The sequence below is a fragment of the Chamaea fasciata genome, unplaced genomic scaffold (genome assembly GCF_029207755.1).
Source record: "Chamaea fasciata isolate MVZ Bird 193981 ecotype frontalis unplaced genomic scaffold, bChaFas1.0.hap1 SCAF_3, whole genome shotgun sequence".
NCBI classification, from domain to species: Eukaryota; Metazoa; Chordata; class Aves; order Passeriformes; family Sylviidae; genus Chamaea; species Chamaea fasciata.
This window is the reverse complement of record NW_027094088.1, coordinates 103,212,934-103,222,853: the sequence shown is the minus strand read 5'-3', so window position 1 is coordinate 103,222,853 and position 9,920 is coordinate 103,212,934. Positions and strand designations below refer to the sequence as shown.

The 9,920-nt window shown below is 40.6% G+C and overlaps 1 protein-coding gene across 1 annotated transcript; it reads right to left on the bottom strand.

Annotated features, from left to right (window-relative positions):
• Positions 1–4,434: 4,434 nt before the first annotated feature.
• Positions 4,435–4,953, bottom strand: MSGN1 (mesogenin 1). Its single transcript, XM_066180561.1, has one exon. The coding sequence runs from the start codon at positions 4,951–4,953 to the stop codon at positions 4,435–4,437; it is 519 nt and encodes a 172-aa protein (XP_066036658.1).
• Positions 4,954–9,920: the final 4,967 nt, after the last annotated feature.

The following is a 9,920-nucleotide window of genomic DNA, read 5'->3' as shown; positions in this document are numbered from 1 at the left end:
CCCTCCTCAGGGTCTATGTCTAGGTATTGCTGCTGCTGGCAGACAACACTTCTGCATCCTTTGTATAGAGGAGGCAGAGAAGTTGCCATGCTCCTGGATTCAAGTGGAAAGCCTGCCCTGCTGAGTGAGGCTGTGCAAGCCTCCTGAGTCCTGGGCTAATGCCCTACCTACAAGGCCTCCTTTGTATTGCTGTGCCTCTTGCTAAATAGAGCACTATCATATCCCTCCAGCTGCCCCAGAAGAGCCTCTGGTCCCTGAGGTAGAAAATGAAACCCAGAGTCTATTCTTATATCATTGGTACCAGCAACTGCTCCCTCCAGCAGCACCAACTGCCTGGCTCACAGCACCAAAGGAGTTAACCGGTATAAAATCTATTGTACGTAACTGCCTGTTCTGCCTTGCCTTTTTCTTCACTAATAAAAGGGTTGAGATGGATGTGGGGCTGCTATCCCTCTTTTCCCTAGCTTCTGAAACTTTTAACAGTCTGTGGTTACACCTGGTCCCTCCTCAGCAATTCATCCGGAGAAGAGGCAGGGGCACAATTCTTAGCATGAAGAACAACTCAGGAAACAGCTGGTGGGGTCCAGTTGTCTCACCTGATTTGGTGCCACTTGCTCATTTCTCTTGACCTCAGCCTACTTCTGGGCTGTTTGTCCCTGGCTCAGTGAACAGTGCTATTTTAAAGCCCAGAAATACTTGTTTAAAAGGCAAAAATTGTAGTTATGTGCAGCAACTGATGGTAATCACCTCATTGGTAAACTGAGAGTGAAGGACTGGTAGTTCAACCAAATTGCCAGGCCTTCTGTATCTCAAGGCTTTTCCTGAGGTTCTAAAATCCATTTAAATTAATGAATTTCTGTAGCAGGTCTCTTAATGTACTTTATCCTTTTTCTCTTTAGCATTTGAGGACTGTTCTGCTGACTTTTCTTTTTTATGGCTAGTATTGCTTAAGAAATATGATTTAATGTACCTGAGAAAATTGAATACAGTAGAAGACTTTATTTTAGTGGTGATTTTTTTTTCTTTAGGATCCATGTTCTGCTCTCTAAGTTAGTAAAGAATTTTAGTGACATGCTTGTCTGCAAAAGGGTGAGCCCTTGGGGACAGAAGAGTTAATTTAATTAACTCTATCAGTATAATTTTTTTTTCATTCATGGCCTTTCAGCTATTTTAGATTTATTTCTATGCATGTTTTTAGCATATTGTGTTGAGAGAAGGTGCTCGTATGTGAGAAATATTCTCTGCTTCTGTGGCTTGTGCAACTTTTTCAGACTGAGGTTCAAATTTTGTCTCTTTTCTCCAGATTATTGTGGTGTTACTGTTAGAGTTAAATACAGCTTTATGGATCTTACAGTCCTGAAAGTTAGATCTCATAACTCTAAGTGGGGAACTTGATCTCTTTCACATCACTTGGATATCCTAAACTCCTGGGCCTAAAGGAAAATGAAGAGGAACATTACTGTATTCAATTTTGAGAACAATAAAATCCAGCATTTAATAGCAGCAGGCCTTGGACCATCTTGTACTGTGAATACAATAATTCAGATTATTTTCTCTGGATCAGTGAAATATGTGTGTCAAGGGGAAGAATTACAAAAGGTGGGGCATATAGAGATGTTTTTTGTTAGGTAGAGCAAGAATTAATTTCCTTCTGGAGGGAAGGAAGGAAAAAACCTGGCGCATCTTGGGAAACCTCTGTCATGGACAGGTATTAAACCTATTTCTTCTTCTTCCAAAGTTGCTCCCATTCTCCACCCCCAAGTAAAAGGAGAGATCCCCTGAAAGAGGATCAAGCAAATTAACTGGATCATGAGTACAACCTATTCTAATAAACTGCCTCCATTGTGTATATGGGCTGTGGCACAGGGAGTGATTTAGTGCAGCTCTTTCCCCAAGGGCAGCTTAGATACAGCCCTGTCCTGCTGGAGCCTGGGGCAGTGGCCCCTGGAATGCTGGAGCCAGGGAGCAGACACAGCCAAGGTCTGGTTCACTGACACAAAGGCAGTACCATGTTCTTTTGAGACTCACAGCCTTGCCTCATGGGTTACCCACGAGCTGTTGCTCCACCTTGGGCTTTCAAGGAGACAGAGGAACACCCTGGGCACATAAAAAATCACAGCTCAGCTAGCTGAGGGCCTTTACCTCCCTGTTTCACTGGGGTGGTGGGGAATGCTGACGGAGCCACTTCTCCAAGGTGCAGAGTACCTCCTCCCGGGACACGTTCTCCATACAGCATCATTCAACTTTGTGAGCAGCGGCTTTCTGAGTTACCAGTCTTTGTTTGCAGATGGTTAAACTGAGGCAGCAAGGCTGGATGACCAGCCAAGGTCATAACTAAACTAACAATGAAAGGAAATCCTTTTAACTCCTTGTTTCTCTGCTTTAACCAAGACCCTACAGGCTTCCATAGCTGAAGAGCATAGTATCTACCTGTAGTAGGTGTGGATCATTTAAAGGACAAAGTTAAAAGTCTACCCACAAATAGACTTTTGGGTCTTTGAGAAAGAACATGGGATCAGGCTTTCACTTATGGTTCTGTGCAGTCTCAAGCCTTTGCAAAATCGGTCCAGATTGACCTTCCCTGTGTGGCAAATCTGCTCAAATCTGGATCAGCTGCACAGATTTATACTGAGGAATGCTCTCCTACCATCACTGTTGCCACCTCATATCTCTAATCTGACAATTTTACAGGGCTTAAAAAAATATTTTACTTATATTCTTGCTGAAATACTAAAGCCTGTAACAAATCTAGCATGGGTTAGTTACAAACAGAAGCATGTGGGAAATGCTTAAATGTGGTTACATCTGAGTGACAGTAGTACCTGCATAAATTTGAGGGTAGTTGCTTTTTTTGTGATAGTGCTGAATTTCATTCTCATTGACCCAGTATGTATATACCATGTGAGAGGAGCACTGAATCAGCTTAGGCTGATCCTTGGAAGAAAATATATACAAAGATAATTTGTAACTCCTTCCAAACAAACAGAAAGAGGGAAAGAAAAAAAAAAAAAAAAAAAAAAAGAAAAGAGAACGAAGTTTTAGCTTTGTGTTTCTCTACTACAGGATTTATCCATAAACCTAGACCATCAGGCCACCCAGACTAGCTGTTCTGTGGGGTGACAAACGCGTTACCTTCCAGCTGCTGTGCTCTCTATGCCTTTTCTGCTCCCCCAGCAGAAAAAGCTAATATGACTTAATTAGCTCCCCACAACTGGGTTTGCTCCCTTCTGGCTTGTTTCATATGCCACATCTTATAAATCAGTCAGGCAATGAGATTTAACAAAGTAGCACATACTTTTGGTGGTGAGGTGCCTATCAACTGCAAGTCAAAGTAATTAAAGATTAAAACTACATCCCTAGTTGTTTTGTTGTTGTTTTAGTTTTTTTAAATCTTTTCTTTGCTTGTGTTACAGAACTGTGACTGGCTGTAGGAAATGGCTGATTAGCTGTCAGGCTTTTAATAAAATGACATAATTACCAGAGCCCTCCTGGCTTTCAGTACACCTTGAGAATAGAACATTCACATCTTTGTGAAACCTGAATCAATTTATTTCATGCTAGAGAGTAGGATATCTCAAACTAATCTTATTTGTTTAAGAAACATGATGCAAAAATGTCTTCCATCATTTATCAGCATTGAACAAGGGGTTTTTTACATATTAAATATAGAAAAATTATATACTTCTGTATAAATAGAGAGGACTTAACAGCATTTTATCTCTATAAAATGTCAGTTTGCTTCTATTTAATTTTCCATGTTTAGCAGTCTTCACTAGATTTTACTTATCTTTCAATCAGATTTATAATACAGGATACAGATTATGACACATTTATTTGTTTAAATGCAAGGATGTTCTTACTATTACTTAGTTTCTTGATTTTTAGGTACAGTGGAAACGTGGATAAATAGACAATACTTGAACTAAATACATGTTCTTCTTCATCCTGTGATTAAAGTGCCTACAAATCAATACACTTAGTATTCTTATAAAGCAGTTGTCATTTTTTAAAATTCATTTTAACACCTATGGATTTACTATTGTCCTTATAAAACAAACTCAGTCAGAATAGTGATACATATGTAAATCCTAGGAAGATCAGCCGATTTTTCTTTTACTTTTGTATCAGACTAGGTTTAATATTTCTCAAAAGCTCATTAAAACAAAAAAAAACCCCGAAAAAACCCCCCAAAAAAATGAAACAAAAAAAGTAAATAGCAAGACTTCTGTCTCAGCAACCTGCTGCTCTTGTTTTCAGGTAATCAATCCTACATCACCTTCCAGCATCGTGTTCCAGGTACAGCAGTGGCTCCCCTCCCCTCACGCCGTCCTCCTCTCAAACCAGGCCCCACTGTACTCTGACGAGGAAGAAATTTTGATGGTTTTTGGTTTGTAAAGACCCTGAGCATGCCGGGGCAGGCGCTCCCAGCAGGCTCTACACCCTCTTGACGCTGTTGAGGAGCTCAGTCAGTTCACTGATGTACTTGATGGTGTACTTCAGGGTCTGTATTTTGGTGAGGGGCTGGCCCCGCTGGCTGTAGACGGGGGGCAGGTAATTGCGCAGCGTGTGGAGCGCGTCGGCCAAGGTCCTCATGCGCAGCTTCTCCCTCTCGCTGGCCTTCCTCCTGCGCTGGGCTGACATCCTCACCTTGGTGCCCTTGGGCAGCCGGGCCTGCCCAGGGCTGGGCAGGTAGGCGGGGGGGAAGTCCACCAGGCCGTATCCCACCAGGCTGCTGCCGCCACTGCTGCCGTAGGGAGTCTCGGCCGTCGCTGGACAAGGAGACGAGGAGTAGGATTCGAAGGAGGGCGTCGGGGACAAGCTGTGAGGGGGTGAGATGGGGTGCAGCTCGAAAGACCCAGCGGAGCTCTTCCAGTCCCAGGATGACAAGCAGGCGGAGTGTTCCGAACCCAAAGCGTCTTCCATGTTTATCAATGTCTCGTGCAGTTTGTCCATGCTGGAGGAGCACTCGGGAGAAGCAATGTCCTCTGCCCACCAGCAAAGGCTGGAGCCGCCGGCTGCCGAGACCTTTTTATGATGGAGGGAGGAAAGTGACAGAGTGGGAACACGGGTTTGGTGCGAGGAGTTCAAAGGAGCGCCAGAAGTGCTAAGATAGAAAATGAACTCCTGATGTGCTAGTTTCTTCTCAGTGATAATTATCAACCTTCAGCTAAAAAGCCTTTAAGCTAACAGGCAACAGCAAGAAAGGGAGAAAAAAAGATTATCTTCTTGCAGCTAAACCAATTAAGGCTGTGCATCTACATTGAGCGTTGGGCTGGGGGGAAAAGTGGCGAGAGAGGAAAAAAAGAAAATTAACCATTTTACGAAACAATTTACAGATTTATAATTTATTGGTCGCTAACACAAACTCTAAATTTAAGCCATTGAGCCCTGATTTCTGGGTAACTGAAGGTGGTGGCACTACAGCAGTGAATATGTGACCTGTGCTGACTGCTGCTGGGGTAGTCTCTTGTCTGCATGTTAATTGTGAAAGTCAAAGATGGTTTGTTTGGATTTGTGTGTGTAATGGCTTTCAGTGGATTTCTCCTCTCATGAGATTGCAACTCAATAGAAACCAATCACTTTGGTTTTCAGTATGAGAAAGGAGGAAAGAACTGCAGTGCATTCCCCGGCAGTTTGTAGCTTTATGTGCTATTTTAATACATGACTGGAAAATCAGAAAGGAAATCTGTAATTGTAAACAAGGTCAAAGTCCCATTAAATAATAGGAAAATGTAATTTAAAAGAAAGGTCTAGGAAGCAAAATATACAATGTATAAACTTTGAGTCCAGTCAAATGTTTTTTATGGAGATTTAATTCAAAGTAATATACAGGTTATATATGTGTTAGAGAAGACTAAAAGCTACTTCTGTAAAATTTTCTACCTCTAGGAATCTGTTCTTCTGGAAAAAAAAAAAAAAGCCCTTTTCCAGTCCCAGTTCAATGCAACAGTGGTTATTTGTTACACAGTTCAAGTGAAAATGTATAACTTATAAATTAATATCGTTAATAATAAGCACTTTTCATCTCTAGGCTTCAGTGCGGCTTACAGTGGTGATTAATGTTCTCTATTACTCTGGGGAAATGGATAAGTGGAGGCAAGGAAGAACTTTCCCCAAATCACACAGCAAAGCAGTAGGAGAGCCAGAAAAACTGTCCAAAACTCCTGAGTTCTGCAGCTGTTGAGCAGCTTGGCTGCCAGCCATGACTTTGTGTTGGCACATAATGGAAGCAAAGTGTAATTTATAACGAAAAGAAGGGGAGAAAGAGTGTCAACCTGGAGAAAAAATAATAGTAGGATTTATTTTAGAGTTTCCCTCTGTGTAATGATCTCTGTGTGCTCCATAATCCACTCCAAAGGCAGGGAATGCCTCAGAATGGCACACAGCCAAAGCAGGCTGAGGTTTTCTGGAACACGCGACATCTTTCTGTGAAATCCTCACTACAACCACATAGAAAAAAAAACCAATCCAATACTCAGCATAGTCATTGGGAAGGCTTTTGTGAGTTTTTATGAGTTAGATATCAAAACCTTAGGAGGCATCTTATGGTTAGGAGGCACTTACTGGTTTTATGCTGAGATTAATTAGAAAGTACCAAAAAGTGAAGGATTTTTGGATTTCAACCAGGGCTGAGAAAGTTTGACCATAATGACATCTACCCCACACAAGAACTCAGGGCACAGCTGCTACAGACAGGATTGCTTCATGTTTCATGGTTACCTCCTCATATGCTGTGCTCTTCCTCATTAAGGAAAATGAGGTGAAACAGTCCTAAAAATCACAGAGATGCTAAAACAGCTAAAAACTAAAATTAAGACAAGATGACAGGTATTTTCTGTGACTTCAGTGATCTGAGTGGTTTCATTGAGTGCCAAGATAATGGTCACAATAGCACAAGTTAGACACAAGAGCTAATTGTGCATAAATAGGGAATTTGTTCTGTCCCATTCTTTTTCCTCCCTGTATTTGTGTTTTTAGTGTCTTTTCCATTTGATAGAGCCCCTGCTCTTATTTCATGTCTTTCTTTTTTTCTTTTTTTTTTCCCTGTTAACACAGCAATTAAAAAACTAGAAATACAAAAATATAAGGAGGGGGAGGTGTAAGAGGAGGCACTTTTGTCCAGGTGTGAAAAGGAAAAGAAGCTTCCCAGCATATGTATACATGTATGTATACCTGTCTGCATGTACAAAATATGTGCATATGAAATATATAAATATATTAAAAATACACACAGTGAGCATATATATAGACTGTTCTGTATAGCAATTTTCATTTTGGAACTATATAGTAATTTAATGCAATAATATTTAGAAACAAAATCTTCAACAAGTTACGTGCTTGCTGACTATAAATAATGTAGTTCACTAGTTAATTTATGGGTAAATCATAGGAAGTGTTGCCCAGACCCCAAGGGGGGAGAAGAATTTGTGCATGTCCAAGATTTTCTACAGATTTTTGCTGTGAATGAGAGATGAACACATTCTGATTTCATGTCTGTGTTCTTATATATCGGGATTCAGATGAGATTAGGCAGGGAAGAGGAATGCAAATTATAGCAGTAGCTATATCTTTTCTTATTTCTTATGAGTAAATGTTTAGAGCAACCAAGGCAGGATATGAGAGTATGTAGACAACTACTCTGGTTACAGGAAAAATCACTGTATCTTGTAAGCTTATGCTCTTGTGAACTGTTACACAAGCAAGAAAAGAATTGCAGGCTTTTCTGTACTAATAGATAATGTGGGGCTAATGCCTTGCAGTTCTCTGCATCCTTTTTGTGGCCTTTGTGCTCCCTGACACAGTTTTAGCTTGGACACACCTATTTGTGTCCCAAATGCTGCCTGACTGTGGTCCAGGAGAGGCCACTGAGGGCACAGGGGAGAGCAAAGGGTTTCCCCACACTAAAGCAAGCGTTGCCATTACACATCTTCAGAGCCAGAGAAGGGGCCATGCCCTGTTTGCTCTGCTTGTGGAGACGCAGACAGAGGTTCTGTTTGGAAAACTAGCCGCCCGTTTCTGCCCACAGCCCCCAGATTCGCTAAACAGACTCAAATGAAGTGTGTTTCAGTTTTGGCTCAATCGGGAATCTGTGTAACACTTCTCCATGATCCTGGTGTGATCCACAGCCTGCCTAAGTCAGCAGAGTCACATGGAATGTAGCTGTGCTTGGATTAATTAGTTTTGGACAATGCTGCATTTGCACCCACAAGAATGAGAATTTTCACTTAGGAAATTATCTTGCAAAGTACAGAAAATTATAACACGCAAAAATCAATGGGAATGGTAGAACAATTCTCTGTGTTATTTATAACACTTTAAAAAATATCATACAGAGGAAGGCTACAGGCTGGATACCAGGTTTATTTTTCTAAACCCTATGACAATTGGATGCTCTCATTAAAGTTATTAGAAAGCCTAGTATCTCAGATGGCCTCTTCCTAGACAGTAAATTCACAAAAAAATGGGGGGAAAAAGGAGTTTTGCAATCTTTATTTTATTCTGCCTCCTGCAAATTTTAGGAATTTCCTTTTTGTCCATTAATAATGTCAAAACATTGAAGGAAAGAGAGACACTAGGCTAACATCAATGAAATATGAACTGACAAAAAATTATAAGACATTTTCTTCTTGACTGGTTGTTTGGATTTTCATTTCAATAATCTATTCTGCAATACAAAGGCTAGCATCTCAATCTTCATCTCCTTTAAAATGAAATGTTCCCTGCTCATATTCTTTTAATTCATCACAGGAACATGGATGCACGGAAGGAGCAAAAATTTTTCCATTAAAAAAACCCGAACCACCCATGGCATAGAAAATTTCTAGAGCTTCAGGTTTTAAATTTTAAATAAGAAGGCCAGATAATATGGCATGATTATGTATGGTAAAATAAATGCATTTTTGTGTACAGTAATTTACAACTGATATAATTTTTTTTCCGATATTAGAATGTATTTCTACCATACTGTTATTTTGGTAGGAGAAACAAACAGTGAGTGAAAAATTATAGTGGCTGGGAAGAATGCAGGCTGAAAATGAGAAAACACGGATAAATGTGTTTAAATAACATGAATCACAATCAACCCCCTTTACAATCAGGACAGAAATCTAGGCTTATTTTTCACATGAAGCAGATCATACAAACATCCTTGTAGAGCACTTAGATGATACAGTCTCCTCTTGCAGTTTGTAACATGAAAAAAAATAAAATACATCTCCCAAAAGCTTTTAAAGTCATTTCAGCTCCTCTTTTCCAAATGGTTCCCCAAGTATTGGCTACACCGCCACGTGCTCTCTGTGGAGGTGTCTGCGGCCATCCTACACGAGGAGCCAAGAGCCACATATAAAATGTGGGGCAAGCAGCTGCAGGTCTCACTAACTTCAGCAGACACAGCAGGTGTTCAACACTTCTGAAAAACAGTGTTGAACACCTCTGTTTACACCCATGCTGGCAATAAAGGAAGGAAAGGATACACCACATTTGTTATCCAGACTCACATTAGCCACCAGACGACGCTTCTCTCCTTTTTAAGGCTTTGCCTCAGTTTGGATAGAATTTTTTTTTTTTTAAGAATTTTAAGACCTTGAAGCTTTCTTCCTACTTGTGAAAGAAGGTTTAATCTGGGTCCAACCTCAACCGAAACAAATAAGGCTTCTAAATAAGCAAGTTGGTCAACAAATCCATATATTTGGGAGTTTTTTGAGGTCAGTATGCCAAAGAATGCAGATGCATAGCCACTTATACTTCCCAGACAGAAATAAGGCAGTAAGAAAACAAGGAACAATTCTTAGTCCAGTCCTATAAGAGGGAGTCCAAAACCCTCACCATAATCAATGAAAATAATGTGTAAACTGGATGTCTAATTGTTATTAGACAATTAAACCATCTTGGGTCAAGCAAACCTGTGGCTAGCACAAGAG

Bases quoted from the DNA above. Each gene is read 5' to 3' on its own strand.
- MSGN1 (XM_066180561.1), bottom strand. From the start codon at position 4,953: ATGGACAAACTGCACGAGACATTGATAAACATGGAAGACGCTTTGGGT.